Here is a 23,579-nt window from a genome sequence, read left to right as displayed (position 1 = left end):
CTTTCATTAATCAATTTATTTGTATATATATGAAACGATTCATTAGCTCTTGATACACAAAATCAACTGGAAAATTAAAACACATTTAAATAATTGTCCGCATGGACTTTTGGGACAACATTTTAAATATGTATGTCATTTGCGATGAACAAATCAAAATGTTTAGTTACTCCTAATATTACAACAGCAATATCAAAACCGAAAAACCGGACTATGTAAGGTTGTACAGCAGATCCAGATTGCCGCAGAGGCTGCCACATTGGAATTCGCATCCTCTGAGTAGGGCTGTCAAAAAAGGTCGTGGCTTGCTTCTAGCTCGCTCGATAGTGGACCGAGTTGTTAACGATCCAGCTCGGCTCAGATTCGGGTCAAAATAAACAACCTGAGCTAGAGGCCAGCTTAGACCAAGCCAGCTTAGCCCATTAGCTGATTTTTGTGTTGATTTATATGTTGTATGAATTGGTTTGGTTGTTGCATGAATTTATAATATTTAGTGGATTGTTGCATGTATTTATAATATTTAATGGGCTTGGTTGTTTCATGTATGAATGAGCTTTCTTATTTTATATTTTTTAATTTCTATAACATCAGCCCAATAAAGTTCAGTGAGATAGCTCGGGTTAGCTTGTCACAAGCTGAGCCAAGGCTTTTAACTCAGGAGACTTAGGTCCAGCTCGCTCGGTTCAGGCTAGGGCTACAATTAACAAGCTGAGCCTTGGCTCAGCTCGGCCCAAGCCAGCTCGTTTACAGCCCTACCTCTAAGATATATCATATTTTGCGTGACTTTTTGGAAAATCTCAACCGTTGCAATAAGTTCTACGCGAATCTCGAAGCTCAAATAATACTGGCCCCCCTATGTCACCCCCAAATAGGCACCGGACACGTCGGTCACGCAAAATATGAGATATCTCAGAGATACGCACTCTCCCCCATTGGAAAAAAAATAAATAAATAACAAGTGTACAACGTATGGCAAAAAAAAAAAAAACATAATCATCCATTGGGATTATAAGTGCCGCATAGCTAATTCAAGTTAAGAGCAGCGGCGGAGCCACATGAATTCAGAGATATTGTCTACTCGTCCAAAAAGTTCCTAAAGAATATTTTTCTTGACACGAGTTTTTTCGTAAAAAATACAAAAATATATTTATGTTTTAAATAATTATAATGTTCTACCCAGTGTTTTAAAATGCGGCCGCATGGGCCGCATATGCGTATGCGGTCGGTAGCTGTGCTCAGAATGTCCATGCGGCCGCATATGCGGTCCGAATATGTGGCCATGCGGACTGAAATATGCGGCTATGCAGTCTTCCTATGCAGTTTTGATAATTTGATTGTATTTTAATTAAAATTTATATTAAAAAACTCAAAAAATTATTATTGGTTATGTTATTATGTGAAAATAAATTCAAATATATGAATATGAATATATATATATACGTGAATTTTTATTTTAAAATCCGCATGAAAATCCACATATGCGGTATGCAGTGGCCTTCCGCATGCATGAACAAAACCGCATTTTAAAACACTGGTTCTACCAATGAGAGTAACTCTGTAAGTTAGCCTTTTCCTTCTCATTTCTCAAATGCACTTTCCATTTCGTAATTTAGTGTATCACGAGAGCGCTCAGCAGACGGCATAATTCAACACAATATTCTCTCCAAAATTCTTTCAGTGAAGTTAAACCTTCGGATATTTTTTTTTTAAGATTTTTTTAAGCCAGTTAAGTTTAATCTTCTTCCAGATTGTCAATCACCTATGTACAATTATGCTAGATCATTAATTTGCTTTGGCTAAAATACCGCTAATATATTTCAGATATCTTGCAGACCTGCAGTACATTGTAGTTGTAGCTTAACTAGTTTTATAATCCATACAATTTTCAAGGAAATAGTCTTATGGACTAATTAATAAAACAGCAAATAAGGCCAACTACATCTAAAAAATTATTAAAGAATAAAGATTCATCAAACAACGATATATGAATAGAACAATGTTAAAAGTGTTTATCCCGTTCCCCCACTTACTATCAGAAAGGCATTTTTAATACAAACAAAAACCCTGAACAAAATTGATAAGTGTAACAAAAGAAATGCTTGGCTCCTATCCATTACATGATTAAAGTAACATGTTCAACAAGCAAGTTGCCACTTGAAAAAAATATACAACAACATACATTCTTAAGTCTTTTGCTAAGGTGAGCTTAAAATATTGGTGAAGTTTGGCATGCCAGGACAACATTTACCAATTTTCTTTAACCAATGGAAGCTGCATAATTCAGTAAGATTTTATCAGGGTCATATATAAGGCTCCCAATATTTAGTGCATTATATTCTAAATGGATTAGGAAAGCATCCAAACTTGTTTAAAAATCGAATACTAAGCCCGGCAAAAGAATATAAAAAAAGTGAAGACCTAACATGGTTGAAGTCACTGTCAGTAGAAAACCAGAATGCAGCAGCAAGTCAAATTTGGACAAAACCTTGATTGAACCACATGCTTTGCGGTCAGCTCATTGACCAAAAATGAGCAAAATCACAAAATAAGAACACACAATACTTGAGAACCAAATTGAGCCTGTAACTTACACAAAGGGAGGTTGCATTGGAGTCTTTCAGTCAGCATGCTTGCGTGTGCGTATAATCCTATTGATGAATTGCTTTTCATGACTATATCTATTATATTCAAACAAAAAGAAAATAATCTTATTAAAGAGACCTTGAGAAGCGCATTAAGAACGTATACACATAAAAAGTTTATTGAGATAAGCAAGCTAAAATATAGTATTGCCAAAATAGTTGCCAGCTACATCAATGCTTTTTGTATAGAATTTTAAGTTTGGATGGCAAAGATCTAAAGGTGCTCACATAGCAGCGCATGAAACAGAGAAGCAAACAACACCAATTGACAAGTGGATAGGGAATGTGTCCCAAAACTTTTCCCTTTTTAGAAATACTCTCTCTGAAATGACAGTTGTCAGACTAGAGAGAAACAGAAACAACCACCCACGCGGCATGCATTCCCGAAATGAAAATGAAGAGGAGTTCTGCACAATAAAATATAATATTGAAATTCAGAAATAAATCATTGCAAATTCCCTCAAATTTCTTAAGCTTTTTTTAATCCTTCTGTTGCAAAATCATAGGAAGTATAGTCACGAGGTAATGTGCTAGAATGTAGAGTTAAAATACAACATCCTTTTTTATATTATAACAGAAGTGCAGAAATACTACTCCCATTTGAAAAGGATATTTTCCAAATGTAAAAAGATAGCGAGAACAAACCTTTTCAAAAAAAAAAAAATAGTGAGAACAAACCTTGAAATATTGCTTTATGAATACTGCAGAATAGACTATCCGTAACAACATATCTGCAACATGGTCAAGGAACAAAAACTGCCAGCATACTAAAAATTGAACTAACAATCAAAGGGAAGTAATTAAGTGAGAAGTTTAAAAAAAAGGATACTGATTGAATTTGCAGTGATCAATCCAACAGCCCCAGCAGATCTAATAAGAAGCACGTTTAATACAATATAAATAGCAGAAAATATTAGCAACCAGTTGTTTGACTTCTTTAGCTGAGTTTCATTTGCCACAGCATGTAGAAATGCCTCCGTGGTTCCTATAAATACAAATTTGTGAAAGGAGTCACCTTCTGATAAAGTATATGCAAAAAAAGAAAGAAAAATATGTTTAGATACTTTGTGTGTGTGTGTGTGTGGGGGGGGGGGGGGGGGGGGGGGGCGCAAATAAAACTCGATATTAGTGATAATAAATACTACGACGGTTGAAATGGAATAAAACAAACCATTCATAGCTAAGCTAATGACATAAAAGCAATAGTAACGAAGTGCAAGAGGGGCTTCTCCATCACTCCATTTCTGACCATAGAGAATCCTTATTAATGCATATGAATAGCTAGGCCCAAATGCGAGCACCACAAGCCCTATAAATGTTACCAAAAAATGGGAGTCAGACCAGTTTTTTTGTTGTTGTTATAATTGGGCCTTCAAATAGGATGGTAAATGAACTAGAAAAAAACAAACCTATCATTAAAATAAGCTTGAGAGCACCATTTAAGGAGCTCTTTAACTGAGAAACAGCTTCTTGCGATTTGTCTGACATAAACAAATAACAACATTATATTAGTTGGCTTGATATTTTATATGTAGCGCCTTAAGTTTTTCGAAATACATTTTTTTAATGATTATTAGAAACAAACCAGAAGACAGTTTAGCAAAAGTAGCATAAGAGCTTTCTTCAAACGGAAGAAACACCATTCTAACAACTAGACTTCCTGAAAAAAGTTAACCGAAAAGATATTAAGAAACATCATACATGAATTATTGAAACAGAACATAAATTTGAATGATTCAAATGTAAAGGAACAATAAAAAGCAGTGCTTACATGCCTAATTTGTCGACAAGTCCATAAACAGCTTGATTGTAAGGTGTGTCTAGAGACACAAGCACGAGCTTTTCACCCTCTTGTAATATTAGCTTTCTAAAGGATTGACCCGTAAATATCTTGCACATGTGCCACAACTGCTTATCATATTCCACTAAAGTATTTAACCTGAAACTAAATTTACCAGGAAATTTAATCCCTTGCTAAGGGTAAAAATAGCAAAGTGTGTTTTGTTAACTGGCCTTCAAGGTTTCAAAGGTAATGGAAGTAAATCAAATTTAATGGTATATGTACAAAAAGAAGGTCTTGGTGGGGTCCATTGCAGAAACTAAAACAAACTAGGAGCTTACCTAAAAGGCAAAAGGTGTCCAGGCTTGAGAATCTTAAATATCAAGAAATAAGCCCAATATCCAATAAATAAGGAAGCACCATATGCCACTTGTGACAGACCAAATACAATTACCTTCTCCTGAAAATGGGGAAAAAAAGAGAGAGAGCATGATATCCAGAAGGACAGAATCAACTAACACAGGAGCTTTCAGTTTCAGCAAATAAGTCTTTGGTAACAATAAGTCTTTGAATAAAAGTAAACAAACTCTTTTGTAAGTTTAAAAATGTTACCATATCATGTTTCCCAGCAATAAAGAAGTAAGTCGTCATGCAGCGCAACAAAGTAGCCACAGATTCAGTTACCAACCGTAACCTTAACAGAAGCAAATTCTGAGAAAGTATGTATAAGGGCTCTGCCAATAGTTCTAATATACACGCAAATCCTGACAATTGAAAATTGTATAATATAATAATTTCATGAACTGCATACGGTATTTTTTCTGCCCATAAAAAACTTATATTATCCCATTTCAACCTTGCTCGAGTAGAAATAACCCATATACTACCAACAATAGTATGAAGTAGCTGATATAAGCATATAATAAATTAAAAATATCTCCTACACTCCTTACATCTCCATTCAATAAAAACCTGTAACACCAATCAACTGCCAACTTAAACAAAACAAAGAAGTTGAAGCAGTATAGTGGATATTTTGATTGTTTGCATAGAAACTTTTGATACTGGAAAGTACAGAAATTTATAAGAAAAAGAAAGCAGTACCATTTATTAGTATAGCTTGTGCATATGGGTCAGAAAAGCTCAGGTCTTTTAACCAGAAAACAAGCCCGCATCCGGTAAAAGTGAAAAATATGCCAATTGGGAATACCATCCAAGCCACCTTTAATAAACGTGTAGCATATTCCTCAATTGATCCATTATTACTGCAATTTTTGCCAACCAGTTAAGAAAAAGTACTTGAAAACTAGATACTACAATTATAACTAAAGGGAGACCAGTACTGGTTTGATCATGAAAGTTACCAGCGCAATACTGGTACCTACAGAAATTAAATTACCCATTTACGGTTGGTTTGATCATGAAAGTTACCAGCGCAATACTGGTACCTACAGAAATTAAATTACCCATTTACGGTTGGTTTGATCATGAAAGTTACCAGCGCAATACTGGTACCTACAGAAATTAAATTACCCATTTACGGATTTGATAATGAAAGGTAACAGAGAAATACTGGCATTCAGAAGTTAATTTACTGATTACGAATTCAATCATGGAAGTTACCGGAACAATCATGTTATCTACAGAAATGAAATTACTTGTTACAAGTCAAATTGATCAGATTCCAACCAATTGGTAGTTATCTATAGGAAATACATAGTTCCAGTGTTAACAAATCTCAATCAGAGACACACTAGTAAAAGGAGTACCTTGGAACTTCAGTACGCATGCATGCTCGCCTAAAACCTTCCCGGCTAAGAAATAACACACATGTAACAAATAATTGGAATTGCACTGCATATAGCTGAAAAGGGTAGGTAAAAGAGACACATCAGCAAAACATATAGTAAATTTCAGAATTAAATTTAGGCAATGTAAATTTGAAAATCAAAAGGGTCAAACTTGGAGACTTAACCGCATAGTCAGCTTCAGTGAGGTGCCTAACAATCCATGAATTGAACACAAAAGGGATTCCTCTGGACAGAAATTGCGTCGCTGAAATATAACAGTCAACCAAAATGTACAATCAGATGTGAACGAGCGTAAATAGAAAGAGAGCCAGAGAGAGAGAGAGAGAGAGAGAGACCCATGAGGTACTTGAAGGTATGAGCCATGTTATCATGGGCGCCTGAGCTGGTGCTCGCCATTGATCAGAGGAATAACTACCAGAAAGCAACAATATCACCAAGCTGAGAAAGAGAAATCGCCACAAGCAAAATAAAACACAGACAAATTCTCCAATTGATCAAGGCGGGAAGATGGGGTTCCTAGGAGAGTCCGAGAGAGCCCGGAGAGAGAAGAGGTGGGGTCAACTTCGAAGTCAGATCCATTGCAATACCTGATCGTAAGAATGAGATCTGAGTCGTTCGTTTCAATCTGGCACGATCTCAAAACAGACCCCTGATTTTGGGCCCTGACAACGAACCGAGCCGGCCCGAGCCAACCTTTGGGTTCGATCTGAAAACAGCGACTCTCGACCGGCTAGTAGCTCGCCTCGTGGTAGCTCGGTGAGACGCACCGTGAGAGAAAAGGGGAGGTAGGGTGGACCGGTGGAGGCCTGGAGGGGAAGAGACAGAGGAGCGGAACTGTCCGATTGATATTTGACGGATGATATTCATTTCCAGTGATGAAAGCGAGGAATGGGGAACCCGTATTCTCCCAGATTAGGCAAGCAATTAAGTGATTAATTATAATTTAGAGAATATTAAATATAATTAATTTTAGTTATTGATTAACAGCGTAAATTTGTGAATTTTTGAAATTTAGAAGAATTAATATGATATTATGAATTTTAGAGGGGAAATTAAGTCAATAGAGCCAGACCCAGACGGCCAGACCTACGGGCTTTTAAAAAAAAAAAAAAAGTTAATAGACCCAGGCCCGATTAAAAAAAATATATATTTAATTTGGGCTATACGGGATGCATTCATAACCGCAGAGGCTAAAATGATAGGAACTTGATAAAAGATAATTTATAGTAAAATTTACTAATCGGGATAAAAATAAAAAGAAATTGAGTTCACTGATTCACTCACAACATTCTTAATTGAATATTGCGTACCTTGTGACTTGTGAGATAACGAACTTCAAAAATAAATGATATTTACAGTGATTAAGCAAAAAATCAAGGAGTTGTTCATTTTCTCTTAATTTGTTGTATTCTTTAATTGAAGCTATATTTTTTGTTTTCTGTTTGTAAATCTTTACGAGAGACTAAATTTCTCTATAATAACCTGATATTGGAAAATATAATAATGTATTTATTTTTTACTTTAATTCCTGTGATATTGATTTATTTTTAGCATGCTTTCGTGATTTTTTTTGTAAATGTTGTCTTCGGTAGTCGGATGATTGACTCAAAGTCGAAATCCACACTAAAACAAACTTTAGTATTTGAATCACAAAAGTAGTTCATAATCCTTGAAAAATCACAGATTATAATAAAACCAAATGGATTTACATTTATGAGGTTTTTAATCAATATTTAACCCCTCGCCTCATGTTATAAAGGTTTGTAATTTTGAGCGAAAAATACCACTGGATCGATTTACAGCATGGTACGTGCTGCATATGTTCATGATTTTCATTAAATTATGAAACCACAAAAATTGACAAATATTAACTAATATTTATGGTAAATTTATTTAAGAAAAAATGAAAATATGAAAAGGTTCAACTTTAAGGGTGTGCTCCAGAACCTATCGCGCAGAGGAAGGGGACAGGAGACGAAGGGAGGGTAACACGGCTCGTGTTACTCCGTCTACACTCCGAATCGGGGGGTACGAATTTCGGAAGCTTTCAACGTAGAGTTAATCCTGCAACAGTAGCGTTTCCCCTTCCTCTCCTCTCTGATTTCTTCGTTATGGAGCAAGTAACCGTGGCGGGCAGCTCCGGTCTGCCTTCGTCTCCCCTTCCTTTCCTTTAATGAGGGGTTTACTCTCCGTTGTGGAGCACGCCCTAAATAGAGAAATAAAACTAAAGTTTTCACAGAAAAATTAGGAAGGAGTAATTTGAAGTCCGGGTCCTCTGAAGTAATATACTGTTTAATTTTCAATTCGGACCGTCTGATCAGAATCTGAATCAATCCATCCAATTATACATGTAATGGACGGCCCCTTTAAAATTCAGGTCAGTAACTTAGTCTTAGCGGTCCCGTTCGGCAACACATGGTGGATTAAATAATAATCCGTGCTAAGGAGGGGTTGTTCGGTAAGCTAAAGGAAGGGGCGAAGGATTAAGATGGCTAAAGGAAGCTAAAGGAAGGGGGGAAGGTGCCTTAAGAAACGGGCAGGGGATTAAGATCCGGGCAAAAGGAGGCTAAATGAGGTTGTCTTAATCCGCGCTAAGGAATCGGTATTCGGCAAGATTAAGTGGCTAAGAAAACTAAAGGAGGCTCCTTTAATTTTAATGAGGCTTAAGGAGGCCCTAGCCGAACGGGGCCAGCGTAACGAAGCGACAGGATATAAACTCAACTTAATTTGAGCCTTTGAGGTACCTATGAATATAGCAATTCGACCTTCTTCTTTCTTCCGAGTTGCGACTGTCCTGATTCCATTCAAAAATCGAAACCCTCTCTTTCTCTCTCGCACTCTGATGTCATCGCCATGGGCTTGCGCTAGGTGCACATATCTCAACTCCCCTTCCTCAAATCCCACCTCTTGCAAAGTTTGCCTTTCCCCTTTCTCCTCTTCGCCTTCTGTTTCATCGTCTATCGCCACTACTAATTGGTCGTGCCATGCGTGCACCTTCTCTAACAAACCCTCTTCTCTCTCTTGCGAGATTTGTGAAGCCAGAAAAGAACCCAAACCAATGAACCCACATTCTTCATTTTCTGATTTTGGGCTCGACCAAGATGAACTCGCTGACCCATCGATTGGTAAAGTGTTTTTGCCACTTCAGCGGTGCACCGGTCGCAAGCGTCAGGCCCCATCGCCATCGCCATCGCCAGAGAAACTCAAGCACTCTGTCTCAGGTTATCTTTGAATTTATTTATTTTCAAGTAACTTTTCAAGAAATATCTTTTTTTTTTTTTTTCCAAAATAAAATCCTTTCTTTTTTCTTATTGTTGTTTGTAGGAGAAAAGAAGGATTTCTCTCTTAGGCCATGTGGCAGCAGCAGCAAGCGAATTGAATTGGGTTCAGGTCTAATTAATTTTTAATTTTTTCATGGCAATTTGTGGCTGTCTAACCCAGGCATGGGATTGTTAGATAGTTTATGGGGATATTTGAAACTTCAAGAATCTGTACTGTAGTAACTATTACTATCTCGGTATTATCTGCTTTTTACTATAATTATTCCTTTTTCTCTTTTGTTCAGATGAAAACACTGATGATCCTTCAAATAAAAACAAAATCATTGTCTTAAGCTATAATGTTTGGTTTCGTGAAGATTTGGAGTTAACAGAGAGAATGGAAGCGCTTGGTGAACTGATTCAGCTATATAAACCAGATCTTGTGTGCTTCCAGGCAAGAATTGCTGATATAATTCTCAACCTTCTCTCATGATATACCTGTATTATTCAAATATTAACTGTTACGGGTCCTTTTATTGTTGTTTTCTATATTTCTCTCTTGTGATACATTTGATGTATGTAATATAGGAGGTCACCACAGAAATATATAGGCTTTTTGAGAACTCCCTATGGTGGAAGGAATACAAATGCTCAGTGCCACGTCAGCTCGCTGAAGATAGGCCTTATTTCTGCATGCTGGTATTATTATATTATTGTCCCTTTGTTTCTCTTTACATTTTTACATCGTATCACATAACCTTATTAATTTGGGTACTTGAGGGGTTTTATTGAATTGCATAGAATGGAACCCAGGAATTGAGAGAAAGGAAATGTTTAGAAGCAAGTTGCTCATCTTGTATGTTTGAACGCTTAGTTTTCTTAATTAAATTAATATGTGCTGTCTACAATAATTAACCTCATAATACTAACAGCATTTCATTGCATTTGTCATTACTCATTACTTACTGAGGAGTAGCAATTTTTACAATTAACATTCATTGCAGATGAGCAAGCTGCCGGTAAAATTATTTTCATGCACCCCGTTCTTCAATTCCATAATGGGCAGAGAACTTTGCAAGGCAGAAATCACCCTTCCGGATGGCAAAACCTTAGTTCTAGCCACGACTCATCTCGAAAGCCCATGCCCGGCCCCACCAACATGGAACCAAATGTTCTCGAAAGAACGTGTGGCTCAAGCTCAACAATCCATCAACCTTTTAGAAGCTTCCCCAAATATCATTTTTGCAGGAGATATGAATTGGGATGATAAAAATGACGGCCCCTTCCCGCTGACTACAAGCTGGACTGACGCGTGGACGCAGCTCAGGCCTGACGAAGAGGGCTACACATATGACACCAAACTGAATCCGATGCTAACTGGTAATAGAAGCTTGAGGAAGCGGTTGGATCGGGTTTTGGTTAAATTTACGGATTTTGAGGCTACTCAGATTGAGATGATAGGGAGGGATGCAATACCAGGAGTGAAGTATTTCAAGGACAAGAAGGTAAAACAGCAGGTGAAGAAGTTGGAGTTGCCAGTTTTGCCTAGTGACCATTTTGGTCTGTTATTGACAATTTGTAGAAAGTAGGGGTATATCAGTAAATGTGCTTGACACTAGCCTTATGGAGATTAATCCGAATGCTGTAGCTGTCTCAATTTTGCTGTCACATTTTGTAGAACTGATATGCAAGAGATGGCATTCAGCATCCTTTTGTTAGCTGCTTTTATGGGCTAATAACTACTACTTATTTTGTTCCTTTATTAAGAATTCCAATCATTTCTTGTTCTTTGAGGTTAAGCGGAGATTGATACTAGAGGAGAGTTCAAATGTCTCCATGTTTTTGTGCCTCCATCATGCCTCCATTTCTCTCCATCATTTTCAAAGTTCAAACAGTCGATCCGAACCGCTCAACCTAACCTCCATACTAAAATATGTTTAGAGACCAAATTTTATATTTTTAGGAATTTTTTTACTATTTTTTTAGATAGGTAAAAAAAATATTGTTTTTAGATGGTTCAGATTTACTGATTTTGTACCTATCTAAGAAAATAGTAAAAAAATTCCTAAAAATATAAAATTTGGTCTCCAAACATATTTTAGTATGGAGGTTAGGTTCAGCGGTTCGGATCGACTGTTTGAACTTTGAAAATGATGGAGAGAAATGGAGGCACAAAACCATGGAGGCATTTGAACCCTCCTCTTGATACTAACCTTCTAAAACTAAAAATTTAATAGTTACCCTTACAAATGTGAAAATATTATATTTACCAAAGTTCCAAATCTCGTTAGTTATTCCATTAAGACTGACGTTTCAGGTGCATTGAATACAATATACAACCTTGTGGGGTAAATTATTAAAATTTGAAGTTAAGACTAAACAAAAATTTATACAGGTTTCCAAGTTAGGTAGTTTGGTCAAATAGGTTATATTAAATGTATAGGCAGAGTATATTGTAAATTCCATAAATTATTGTTTCATTTACCAATTTGACAATGGACAAAAAAAAATTGAAATTTAATTTAATAGTTCAAAATAGAAATATCTGTTTAAAAAAGTTTGGAAGAATTTGGATAAATGTGAGAGCTAGTATAATATTTTTTTTAGATTTAGAAGGATGTATAAAATTGTAAAGTTTTAAAATGATATAAATTAAATTTCGTCTAGCTTGCCAAGGAATTACACCAAATAATAATAGGGAATGAAGCCGTTTAGTAGAAGTAATCCCACTAAAGTATTTGTTGCTTTTGGTTAAGTATAATCTCTCCTCGGTGCATAATTTTCTACATTCAAAATTCAATGATAGTACAATTTAGAATAAATATTTTTACAGAGCATTTTTGACTTCATAATGCACACGGACTATCCAAACAAAACTGTGCTACATATAGTTTGTGCGCTGTATGAAGTGAAATTTGATCTCTTAAATTCAATACCCACAATTTGCGTCTCTGTTTGTAGGAAGCTCTGGTTGAAAGTTACTTGTCTTAGCTGTTTCCTGAATTATATTGCTACAAGTCTACAAACGAATTTTTTTTTCTCTGCGAAATGCCAAGGAAAATCACTTGCATCAGCATTGCCTATTTTATTTAATATAAAATTTCAAGAGAGATGCGGATCAGATCTTGTGATTATTTATTGAAAGCGAGGGGTCAATTACTATCATGATGATTCCCGACTAATAAAATTCCAAATTTGTCCTGACAAATATAAAAATTATTGGTACTATTTTTCTTCTCAAATTGGCCATTTTTTTAGTTACCACCTTAATGTTTTAAAATTATGATATTGCCATCGATATCTGAAAAAAAAAAAAAAAATTTCATTCTTTAAATAGAATTGGAGGTCAAGTCATCCAACTGTTTCTAATATTTATAAAGGATTTTTCATCCGGATTTTGAATATGCGGCCTCCCATACAGAGAGTATTACCTTAGTCACTAGATCAATTACACTTTTATAAAAAAAATTAAAACTTAGCATATTCTTACCGTGTTTCTGTGCATGAGTTTTTCTCTATTTTAGTTCAATATGAATAAATTTGAACTGGAAACTCGTGCGCAGATTCCAGGAGGGGGAACTTTTTTATTTTGCATAAAAATGTAAAATCTAAGTTTCAAGCACTAAAAAATTATTGGTCAAATTCATAAGCTAGATTGCTGAAATTTTTATTCATAGGAAATACAAAAAAAATTTGAAAATGAGAAATGTCAGGGTGTAATTTTAACAATAGAAAGACAAGATCATGGTTTAGAATCCCAGAGACGCCAAATCATATGACAACCTCTGTTAAAAAAGCAGATATATATATATATATATATATATATATATATATATATATATATATGTGGGGACTCTGAATGAGAACAAAAATCCGAATTTTTTTCTTAAATGTGGGACGTCAAATTAGATACAAAAGTTTCTGAATGAGGAAGAAGCGATAAGGCATAAAAAAAAGCAGGGGATTGCTCTTCTGGAGATAGCAAGTTAGCAACGATAGTAAAAAAAAATTACATGAGTGGGATGGAGATTTGGCGTCCCACTTAATATATTTTTTTTATTTTTTGTCTAATTTGACATCTCACTTTTAGATTTTTTTTTTCAATAGCTACGGTATAATTTGACATCCCGCGGAAACGCCAAACCATGATCTCTCCTTTCTATTTTTTAAATTCTACCGTATCATTTCCTATTTTTTATTTTTTATTTTTGGTATTTTCTATCAATAAAAATTTCGGGCAAGATTGATCCCACCTCCCATCCTCTACTGCTCGGCAGGTTCCAGCAGAACATCCAAACCATCCGATCGTTTTACATTTGTGCAGCTCCAAACTCAAGCGTGGCTTGCGGTACAATTTTTTTTAAGAGTACACCTGTGACCTGTACACGTGATACGGAGCTTCCACTTTATAATATTATGATATGGAAAAGCATATTAGTATATCCATCCTTCTTAATTACATACAGATACAGTCATACACATTTCACATTTCGTGTGCGGCTTTGCAAAATTTCGAAGACTTTGTTAATCTGAATCCTATTTAATGAGTCAACAACAGAACAACTATTTAATTCATTCCATCACCTTCCACATTTAAACAAATAATTGGACAAAGAGAAGGGGAGAGACTAGAGAGAGAAGAGAAGAGATGCAAACAGAAGGGGGAGAAGAGAGAGTTCAACATGTGGTGGTGATGCGCCATGGTGACCGGATCGACCATTTCGACCCGAACTGGGTTTCACAAGCCGCACGGCCATGGGACCCAGTTCTGACAGACGGCGGCAAGGCCCGGGCTCGGGCCACTGGGCCCCGTCTGTCAGGCCTCGATTTCCCAATCCACCGTGTCCTTGTCTCTCCATTTGTCCGTTGCCGTGAGACAGCTGCAGAGGTTGTTACCTCTCTCTGCTCTGTTGGTGAAATCAACGGTCAAGATTCCCCCATCGATCCATCATCGGTAAAGGTACTAGTACAAGAATTTTGATGAAAAATTGAAAACAAAAAATATCACTACACTTTCAATAGCTTACGAATTTTAAAATATTGATAAATGCAGGTGTCGATTGAGTACGGTTTATGTGAGATGCTGAATAATCAAGTTATAGAGCCATCTGTTATTCCACAAGATGGAAATTGGTTTCCTGATACATCACAACTGGAGGCTATATTCCCAGAAGAGACTAGAGACCATTCTGTGACTCCCATTTACCAACAGGTGTGTATTTTGTATTTATGTTAATTTATTTTATTTCATCTATTTCAGTTTATTGCTCTTGATTCCTAATAGAATTGTGAACTGCTAATTTGAGATGATGCCTCTATTAGATTTTAATCTTTTTTTTCTAACTTTTTTTAGTAATGTTAGAAAATAAGTAAATAACCAAGAATACTAATAATAAAGGAAAGAGACATATTAAAATGAAAACAATGTAGATATGTTTTCTAAAGTTTAGATTGGCCGTGTATCGAATTTGATGCAATTTAGAAATTGATTGGACATCAATTAAGTGTTGGTAAATCTCAACCATAAAATTTTCAAATCACGATAGACTACCCATTTGTGTTCAAATTGCACAAATTTAATTACACAATCTATCGAAATTATAAAAAGATATATAATTTTTTACTTTTTTATTTCGATATACATTTGATCAGCTATTGTCATTGTCAAATAAATTTGTTGTCACTGTGATCTCTCATAATCTCTCAGACTCTCATGATGGAAAGTTTGAAAAAACTAAAATCTTATTCAGCATTCTATGCACTAACTTCAAGCTTATTTGCGATTGCAGTCATTAATTGATCATTTATTCATTTTGCTGTCAAAATCTATATATTGTAGATGTCTATATGCGTTTTTGGTCCGGAACTTGTGTTACATCATTTGAAAGCAAATATTTATTTTCTGCAATTTCATCGAAAATTTCTTTATTTTCATTTTCTAGTAAGAAACAATTTCAGCTTTTAGTTTCATACATTTTTAAACTTGTGCAGATACCAACATATGGAGAGTCAGTTGTTAATGCAAGAAGAAGATTTGCTGGCGTGATTCGATCTCTGGCAGATAAATATCCTCATGAGAACTTACTCCTAATCACCCATGGTAAAAGAGTTCATCCATATATAATTTTTCCTTTTTGCAAGAGATAATTTAAGATTTTCTTTTATCAAAGTTCATCTCTAGCAGACTGGCTGAAATTTAGATCTTTGCTGGTTCATGCCAGTAATTGAAAGTACAAAACAAACACTGGCCAAAGGATACTATTATACTCTGATTGAGCCTTAATTCATTTGTGCATGTATGGAACAATTCAGGGGTCAAATCCTCAAAAGAGTAATTGAAATTAATCATGTTAGTTAAGCAAACCATGTGAATAACTTGTCACATATTTTTGTAAGTATAGGGAAATATTAGTAGCAAATGAAAATTTAAGGATCAATTTGAATATTTTTGGAATATTTTATCTAAGGAGTAGGGACCGATATTTTTGTTTTTTCTTAAAATGTGAAATTGTGCGAATGATTTAGGGCCTAATTATTATGTCACCATCAACTTGTGAACTTAAAAGGTTGAAAATTAAATAATATTATCTGTTCCGTTATTTTTATAAGATCCATATATGGTTTTGCTAATTTGGACTCGTCAACCATCAAATGGAATATATTTATGATTTATGCTAACAACTTGCACAGCAAAAATATTTCAAAATTTTCAAAGAAATTGATGTGTCACCCACTAAGTCATAAATATTAATTGACAAATATTAATCCGGATCCGTATTTGAATTTTCGTGGATTTGGATATTTATATTTAATTGAAAAATAATTTGTTGAATAATATGTTAATTTTGTTACAATATTTAAATTAGAGATTCCAATTATATCTGTATTCGTATCCGTTTAATATCTGACTTATAAATATATGTTCAATATCTGATCCATGTCCATATTCATTTAATCTGATCCGTAATCGTATTTGAAAAATAAAAAAAAAAATATGAATATGATTTTACCACTATCCAATCCGTATTCAGATATGCTAAATTTACATGTCATTCAATACAACTTCTTTAACTTTTTTTTCGAATACAAATATGCTGCGATCCCAATGAGTCTACAGTAACCCTAAAATCCCTGCTATTCTAAATCCAGTCGTTAAAATGTTTTGAGATGCCTGCACAGAAAAGTTATTGAAAAGAGTTGCTTCGAGATTCGTTCTCAAAAAAAATTCGACGGCTGTATTTGAAAAAGCAGGGATTTTAGGAAACACTGTTCATGCACGGAGGATTGTAGTGTAGAGATTTCGGGTAGGTTATAGTGTAACAATTTGAATCAGTTCAAGATTTGTTCACTACTCGAAAACTATAATCCATGCATAAAATTAATTCCAGGATAAATATAGAGTTTACCATTAGACGCGCAGTGGAAACTTCAAATCTAGTCTAGCAGTAGCCTTCGTCTCCTTTCCTTCTTGTGTCAGATTCACGCAACAGCCCAGCAGTTACATTTCTATCAGCATCCACACGAACAGGTTGACAAACTACTATAATTCGGTATGCTAGTATTGAATTGACAGCGCCCTCTTTCTCTCTGTCTCTCTTTCTGTTTTCTGAAATGTATTGAATAGAATGGCTGGGGCCCAAAAATAAACTGCTGTTACATATTTATAACAGAATGCACCAGTTCATTTGAGCCTATTCAATGCACCATTTCGCTGAGCCTCTTTAGAAGAGTTATCCTGATTTGATCAGATCAGATCAAAATATTAGATAATGATAGAAATTCGGGTCCAGCCCAATAAAGAGTTGATCCAATATTAACTATTAATATGACCCATAATATTCTGGCCTATAATATATTTCTAACATATTGCAGATTTGTTTCCCTTTTTTTCTCCCTCTAAATTACAATATATATATATTTTTTATTTCAGGTGAGGCAGTGTGGGTGTCTGTGCAATATTTCTATAGGCATGTGGAGATGAATGTAGACTATTGTGGATTCTCTCATTTGGAAAGGAAGGTGTCCTTCCACTCACCAGAAGCATTCACTTCTGAGAACTTCAATCTTCTCACCAAAAATAATGACACCGGCTTGGTATACCGTAATCTACCATTGCCATGATAATTGTTCTATTTAGCCCTTTTATTTCGCAATAAAAGCCTTTAACTTTGTGGTTTTTTTATTAGTTATTTTTCTTTATTTATGGTTTCATTTTTGCAACTTTGTGTAAATAAGCAGTTCAAGTTCTGGTTCGTCGTAGCAATAATGATGTATACCTGACTAGAAAAATAAGTCAAGAATTTGTCGTTATGTTTTTAAAATATGTTCTAGAAGAAAAAGGTACCAGTTTTATTCTTCTTTCTTCTCATTAATTTATTGTAATCATCATCAAATCAATTATCGTAATGAAAAAGGTGAAGATTACGGCTCAAATTGCAGAATTATATGATTTTTTTTGGAGTGAGTCTATGGTATTATGCATATCACGGGTTGTTACTGTGCTACGGTTTTATATTCGAGTTTTCAAATCCTAACGGTCGATCCGAACCGTTCATTTTGTTCTCCATATTAATATGTGTTTGGAGACCAAATTTTATATTTTTTGAAAATTGTTTACTATTTTTTTAGATATTTAGAAAATCACTTGATCTGAAAATTCTGGACCATCCAAAAACAGTGATTTTCAATAAATCTAAAAAAATAGTAAAAAAATTTCAAAAAATGTAAAATTTGGTCTCCAAACACATATTAATATGAAGAACAAGATGAACGGTTCGGATCGACCGTTAGAATTTGAAAACTCAAATATAGAGTCGTAGCACAGTAACAAATCGTAATATGCATAGTACCATAGACTCACTCTTTTTTTTGTCTTCTGTTTACTTGTAACTGCACAGACAGCTAAATCATCGTGTACTTTTAATAAACTTTTTCAAGTATCATATAATATATATTCTTATTTTGCAAAAAGTATGTTTTACTATAACATAATGCACTCTCGTTTTATTGATATTTTAAATTTTGGCACGCGCTGTCAAAATCACTCTAAAGTACATATTTAATTGTTACATAATCTATATTTGAATATTATATATTGCATGCTAGTCTATTACATAACACATACTTGATTATTATTATTTTTTTTTTGTCGAGAAATTTACCCCAAAGAGTTAGAGGTATTTTGGGGTATTTAAGATTGCAAGAAGAACACTAATATGTATAATGTTCTCTTTCTCTATTACATTTTTGGGTATTTCAACATAAATAAATAGAAATCGTAGCAATAAAAAATATGACCAAAGTTATACCAGTTCTAAAGTCAAAATTATCTATAAATGAAGGAAAACATGAACGACCAGTTGTTATTCATTGGTGTCTTCTGTACCGTAGTTGGAGCCCATTATCTTACCAGTTACTATGTTGACCGCTGTGAATTCGTATCCTCTGCATTAACTCCAAAGAGAATCTTTTGAGTTAATGAATATTGATCATTCAATCTGTTTTAAGATTCGTACAAATTAAATCTGTACTAATATTAAAAGACCTCCTATATCATAAGTAGAGATCGAATTGGCTCTGTTTCATTAACTCAAAAGATTCTTTTTTGAGTTAATGCAGAGGACATGCATTCGACCGCTGTTGGATAAATCTCAGCTGTTTATTGTATCAATAAATACACAGAGGCAGGTTCTTAACGGTGACAAATGACCGATATTCGTCTACTTGAGCGGAAATAAATAATCGCGATAATTTTGGAGTGAGTCTATGGTACTATGCATATTACGATTTGGCACCGTGTTACGGCTCTATATTCGAGTTTTCAAATCCTAACGGTCGATCTGAACCGTTCATCTTTTTTCTCCATAATAATATGTGTTTGGAGACCAAATTTTACATTTTTAAAAAAAAATTTAGTATTTTTTTAAATATTTAGAAAATCACTTGATCTGAAAATTCTGGACCATCCAAAAACAGTGATTTTCAATGAATTTAAAAAAACAGTAAAAAAATTTCAAAAAATGTAAAATTTGGTCCCCAAACACATATTAATATGGAGAACAAGATGAACGGTTCGGATTGACTATTAGGATTTGAAAACTCGAATATAGAGCCGTAGCACGGTGCCAAATCGTAATATGCATATTACCATAGACTCACTCATAATTTTGTTATAACTGCATTTTGTCGTTTACTCGTTTGTAACAGACAGTTAGTTAATTAATTATTTGTAAGCTGTATTGTTCTTATATATTCTACGAATCAGCCTAGCAATTTGACAATAAAAAAAAATTACGTATCTACCCTGAGAAAGAGTCAAGATAAAAAATCTCGCCAATACCGCGCCCATTGTTTAATTCGGAACCTAGAATAACGCAAATTTTGAGTTTGTATCTGGACCTTCCGATCTTCTCTGGCGATAACATTAGAGGGGCCTGTGCATTTCACCTAGGACCGGATTGACTAGGATTCTGATCGGACGGTCAGAATATAAACTCAAAACTTGTGTTACTTTACGGATCCGGATCACCCATTGTTAGTGTGGCGCTGAACCGCTGGCCATTGGTCAAATGAATTAGTAGAAAGTAGTAGAATTTGGCGCTAGACTGCTAGAGGCAGTCATGACTTTTCAAATCCCATCCCCTCTCTCTGTCTACTAGTTGAATCGTCAACAGGAGAAAATCAAATCCGTGCTCTCTCAAAAGTGAAAAAAGGGAAATAAGCACGAGAGAAGGTGGAATTCATTAAATACAGGTATTATTTATCTAAGGCTATTGATATTTGGTTCTCATTCTTATTCTCACTCGGAGGTTTAAGGCTTCAATTTATATTTCTTTTGAATAATCGAAACGCTCTTATTTGTTGATAAGCATCCGTTTTCTGAAACAGGAATTTTGGATATCCTGAATAGGAGCTGATTAAACAAATTTTAGTTACAAGCGGTAGTAAGCTGGAGCTTGATTAGACTCTGATGAGAAGTTCTGGTTGAAAACCAATGGATAAAAACGAGTTAGGTTTAACTTAATTTCCAGAAAAATTTATGCTTAATACTTCAACTAATATGGATTTTTTTTCTTATATTTTATAGCATGGCTTTGGATGCATCACCAGCCTGGCGTCAGAAGGCCACAGATTTCTTCTCATCTTCTGGTAAATCAATTTTTAAGTTCTGAATTCTAAGCATTAAAATGGAAGCAGGAATGTTCAATTGTAATTGTTAGCAAATCTGTTTAATACAGGTGTCAAGATAAAGCAAGCTGGTCAATCAGCTGGAGGTAATGTCGCTGACGTGGCAGGGAAGGTGAATTCAATGGTGAAGAACAGGTGGGCTCTCTTTCAAGAAAAAAGGCAAAGTAAACAGGAGTGGACCCCACCTAAAGAGACTGTGCAAGAACGCCTCATATCAGCAGCTGCCTCGACGACCGTGCTTCTCAGAAAGGGTTTGAACGAGACGAAAGAGAAGGTTGTTGTTGGAAAAGTAAAAGTTGAAGAGGTAATAATGGATTGTATTAAGGATTATCATTGTTTACAACAACACAAACATGATTACATCTTTTCTTTTCTTTTTGTTTTCAGGCAGCAAAAAAAACCCTAAATAACATAGAAAGATGGCAAAAGGTTTGCATTTTGACATTTTTGTAACTCTGTGAAAATTAGAAGCAGTTATTATTCTCTTTCAGACTTTTAACTAATATTGAACTTTTACAGGGTGTGGCAAGCAATGATGGTGAGTTTGTGTTGATTCTTTATCTGATTTAGGATTTAGTTTTAATATTGGTATCAATTTTATTGAAGTTTTACTGCTGATTAAAATACTCATTCTTTTACTATAAAAATTACAGTGTTTGGTGTGCCAATTGAAGTAGTCGTCCAAAGAGAGCAGTCTAATACAGCTGTTCCGCAAGTTCTGATTACATGCGTGGATTACTTAATTGTGTCAGGTAAAATTGCAGACATATTTTTTAACCTTTAGTTTTAAATGTTATTTGGGATGGATTTTTTGTTATAACTTAAATCTTATGTTATGTACTTTTTAAGGACTGAGTTCTGAGTACTTGTTCAAATCTGAAGAGGACAAAAAATCCGTCAAGCAATTAATTTCCCTTTTCAATGAAGGTGATTTGCTGTTCCTCTTATGATACTTTTGCTCTTGAAATTAATGTTCTTTTGCCTTTTTTTCTTAAAGCACCTCCATTTTTCTTTTATCACATTATGAAAATGGTGAGAATTAAGTTAAAATTATTATTTCTTTGCTTAAACTCATGTACTTTTGGTAAATATATTCTTGACAGACTGGAAGGCTACCATACCTGATGGTACCAACCCAATAGATGTGGCTTCGCTTATCAAATGTTACCTTGCAAGCTTACCTGAGCCACTAATTACATTTGTATTATTTAATGAAATAAGAGAGGCAAGGTCTCGCATACGTGAATTGAGAAATATTTTGAAAAAACTTCCAAGTGTTAATTACATGACACTTGAGTTTGTTACTGCCTTCTTGCTTCGGGTCAGCCAGAAATCTTCTTTGAATAAGGTACACATTTGGTACATGCTGGTATTGGTCATGTGGTCCATAGTTCCCCTTCATTTCTTATATGTTTGTTTTCAATTACTGGTAAAAAACTGTTGAAAAGTCCATTCTCTGTAAAAGCTCTTGTTTCTACTAGCTTTTAGAATGCCATCTAAAAATTGTTGTTGGCAAAAGTTACGCATAAGCCCCTTCTTTTTAACCAAATTCATAATTGTGCATTGTATGTCTGTGTGATAAATGCAGATGGATTCCCGTAGTCTAGCAATAGAAATGGGACCTTTGATAATGTGGCAAAAGGGAGATTCTGGTGAAGAATTGCGCCTTTATTTCAGATATGGCCTAAAAGGTCCCAGTAGGTCTGCTGAGGTGGCCTCAGAAGCTAATGGTTTTGATTACCTGGGTATGTATATAATCCTTTCCCCTCTTAACATGCATAATTTAATTGTTGTTTTCTTGTTTATATGGGTTTAATGCTGAATTTCCTTAGTTGGTATTAATTACTAAAATTATTTGAAAAGGTTGGCTCGTGTGGACCCCTGAAAAAATTACAAATTGTCATGTGAACTCCAGAAAAAAAGAGAGATTTCTTGGATATGCCGACAAAACGTGCATGTCACATATGTGCCTACAAAGTAATAAAATATAACGTACTCGCGTTCACTCTTTTGCGTTTTACGGTTCATCCAAATGAGGCACAAGTGACAAGACCTGTCTGTCATTAACTCTTTCTAACATAAATAGAGTAGGATTGCTTGGGTAATGGGTGCCTCTGAACAGTATTAGCAGAGGGCATAGTGCATTTTGCACCAATTTAGAGGTTATGGGTGAAAATTTCTTGGTTGAAAAACCTGTGAATGTGATGGTTTTATTTTCTATATTCTACAACCACAGACTTATATTTGACAAATCTCTCTCTCTCTCTCTCCACTCACCCTTCCCCCTCTATAGAAGAAGAGGATGTACAGATCCCATTAGATGATGCAGCCCCACCAGATTATGGTGTGATAGAGGTAATACAGTGTTTAATTGAGCACCACAATGCTGTTTTCACTGATGCAAATGAGACCATCTGGAGATAAATAGTATCTGTTTTTAGTGTATACTCTGGCCTTGTGTTGTGGGTGTGTCTCTGCATGGCAATTTTGAATTTTTTTTTTCTTTTCTGGTTAAATGCTCATAGGCTAACTTTGTCTGCTCTATGCATGAATATATTGTAATTGAAGAGTGGTACAGTGGATGATTGCTTGGTGAAATTGCATAGACATTTTTCTTGCAAACTTTAGCATAATTCTGAGAACCTTTTGTCTCGCTACCATTTGCCATTGAAATACTATTTTCTTGGTTTTTCTTTCTATTTTGAGAGTAGAAGTCATTCAAACTTTGAAAACTAGAAGTCCTCTTAAATCTACAATATGCTGCAAAGTCAAAATAAATTCGAGTATAGTTTCCATAAATTGCATATGTAATAAAACCTAAATTTAGAAGTTTCTGAATGTCAACGCCGACAAAATTTCCAATTTGAGTATTCTGAAATTCGAAATAATATATAAGAGC

The 23,579-nt window shown here is 34.8% G+C and overlaps 4 protein-coding genes across 14 annotated transcripts; 3 read left to right on the top strand and 1 right to left on the bottom strand.

Moving 5' to 3' along the window:
- Positions 1–1,921: 1,921 nt before the first annotated feature.
- LOC144543749 (lipid transporter) lies at positions 1,922–6,996 on the bottom strand. Of its 8 annotated transcripts, XR_013508057.1 has the most exons (16): positions 6,569–6,993; positions 6,398–6,477; positions 6,192–6,286; positions 5,527–5,687; positions 5,035–5,186; positions 4,764–4,882; positions 4,414–4,587; positions 4,228–4,298; positions 4,052–4,123; positions 3,814–3,951; positions 3,472–3,627; positions 3,321–3,373; positions 2,871–3,049; positions 2,563–2,678; positions 2,419–2,485; positions 1,922–2,271 (listed from the first exon to the last, which is right to left on the bottom strand). XR_013508057.1 is itself a non-coding variant. In XM_078292139.1 (15 exons), exons 1-14 carry the CDS (start codon positions 6,627–6,629, stop codon positions 2,618–2,620), a joined length of 1,572 nt encoding a protein of 523 aa, XP_078148265.1. In that variant the 5' UTR covers positions 6,630–6,995; the 3' UTR covers positions 1,922–2,271; positions 2,588–2,617. The 8 variants fall into 8 exon arrangements, 5 of the variants coding, with proteins under 5 accessions (XP_078148265.1, XP_078148264.1, XP_078148267.1 ...); XR_013508056.1 differs by having other exon boundaries at positions 2,419–2,678; XR_013508055.1 differs by having other exon boundaries at positions 1,922–2,485.
- A 1,969-nt stretch (positions 6,997–8,965) lies between these two features.
- LOC144543748 (endonuclease/exonuclease/phosphatase family protein) lies at positions 8,966–11,271 on the top strand. The gene is made up of 5 exons (XM_078292136.1): positions 8,966–9,454; positions 9,558–9,623; positions 9,799–9,947; positions 10,082–10,192; positions 10,498–11,271. Exons 1-5 carry the CDS (start codon positions 8,980–8,982, stop codon positions 11,080–11,082), a joined length of 1,386 nt encoding a protein of 461 aa, XP_078148262.1. The 5' UTR covers positions 8,966–8,979; the 3' UTR covers positions 11,083–11,271.
- Positions 11,272–14,080: 2,809 nt separating this feature from the next.
- LOC144543763 (uncharacterized) lies at positions 14,081–17,814 on the top strand. The gene is made up of 4 exons (XM_078292158.1): positions 14,081–14,453; positions 14,547–14,705; positions 15,485–15,593; positions 17,424–17,814. The coding sequence occupies exons 1-4, from the start codon at positions 14,142–14,144 to the stop codon at positions 17,612–17,614; spliced, it is 771 nt and encodes a 256-aa protein (XP_078148284.1). The 5' UTR covers positions 14,081–14,141; the 3' UTR covers positions 17,615–17,814.
- Positions 17,815–20,110: 2,296 nt separating this feature from the next.
- Positions 20,111–23,340, top strand: LOC144543746 (small G protein family protein / RhoGAP family protein). 4 transcript variants are annotated; one of them, XM_078292134.1, is made up of 10 exons: positions 20,111–20,245; positions 20,580–20,641; positions 20,731–20,984; positions 21,068–21,109; positions 21,200–21,218; positions 21,334–21,432; positions 21,530–21,607; positions 21,784–22,028; positions 22,269–22,425; positions 22,974–23,340. In XM_078292134.1, exons 2-10 carry the CDS (start codon positions 20,581–20,583, stop codon positions 23,102–23,104), a joined length of 1,086 nt encoding a protein of 361 aa, XP_078148260.1. In that variant the 5' UTR covers positions 20,111–20,245; position 20,580; the 3' UTR covers positions 23,105–23,340. The 4 variants fall into 4 exon arrangements, with proteins under 4 accessions (XP_078148260.1, XP_078148259.1, XP_078148261.1 ...); XM_078292133.1 differs by lacking the exon at positions 20,111–20,245 and adding an exon at positions 20,375–20,500 and having other exon boundaries at positions 22,977–23,340; XM_078292132.1 differs by lacking the exon at positions 20,111–20,245 and adding an exon at positions 20,384–20,500.
- The last annotated feature ends 239 nt before the right edge of the window (positions 23,341–23,579 follow it).

The sequence above is a fragment of the Carex rostrata genome, chromosome 25 (genome assembly GCF_964058835.1).
Source record: "Carex rostrata chromosome 25, lpCarRost1.2, whole genome shotgun sequence".
Taxonomy (NCBI): Eukaryota; Viridiplantae; Streptophyta; class Magnoliopsida; order Poales; family Cyperaceae; genus Carex; species Carex rostrata.
The sequence above is the reverse complement of the archived record's forward strand: the minus strand, read 5'-3'. Positions and strand labels throughout refer to the sequence as shown.

Excerpts from the sequence above, each read along its gene's own strand:
- LOC144543749 (XM_078292139.1), bottom strand. The coding sequence starts at position 6,629 with ATGGCGAGCACCAGCTCAGGCGCCCATGATAACATGGCTCATACCTTC. Across the intron at positions 5,688-6,191 it reads ATGCGTACTGAAGTTCCAAG|TAATAATGGATCAATTGAGG; the intron begins GTACTCCTTTTA and ends CAAAAATTGCAG. Across the intron at positions 4,588-4,763 it reads GGACACCTTTTGCCTTTTAG|TTTCAGGTTAAATACTTTAG; the intron begins GTAAGCTCCTAG and ends TGGTAAATTTAG.
- LOC144543748 (XM_078292136.1), top strand. The coding sequence starts at position 8,980 with ATGAATATAGCAATTCGACCTTCTTCTTTCTTCCGAGTTGCGACTGTC. Across the intron at positions 9,624-9,798 it reads GCGAATTGAATTGGGTTCAG|ATGAAAACACTGATGATCCT; the intron begins GTCTAATTAATT and ends TCTTTTGTTCAG. Across the intron at positions 10,193-10,497 it reads GGCCTTATTTCTGCATGCTG|ATGAGCAAGCTGCCGGTAAA; the intron begins GTATTATTATAT and ends CATTCATTGCAG.
- LOC144543763 (XM_078292158.1), top strand. The coding sequence starts at position 14,142 with ATGCAAACAGAAGGGGGAGAAGAGAGAGTTCAACATGTGGTGGTGATG. Across the intron at positions 14,706-15,484 it reads TGACTCCCATTTACCAACAG|ATACCAACATATGGAGAGTC; the intron begins GTGTGTATTTTG and ends AAACTTGTGCAG. Across the intron at positions 15,594-17,423 it reads CTTACTCCTAATCACCCATG|GTGAGGCAGTGTGGGTGTCT; the intron begins GTAAAAGAGTTC and ends TTTTTATTTCAG.
- LOC144543746 (XM_078292132.1), top strand. Across the intron at positions 20,642-20,730 it reads AGATTTCTTCTCATCTTCTG|GTGTCAAGATAAAGCAAGCT; the intron begins GTAAATCAATTT and ends TGTTTAATACAG. Across the intron at positions 21,433-21,529 it reads GGATTACTTAATTGTGTCAG|GACTGAGTTCTGAGTACTTG; the intron begins GTAAAATTGCAG and ends GTACTTTTTAAG.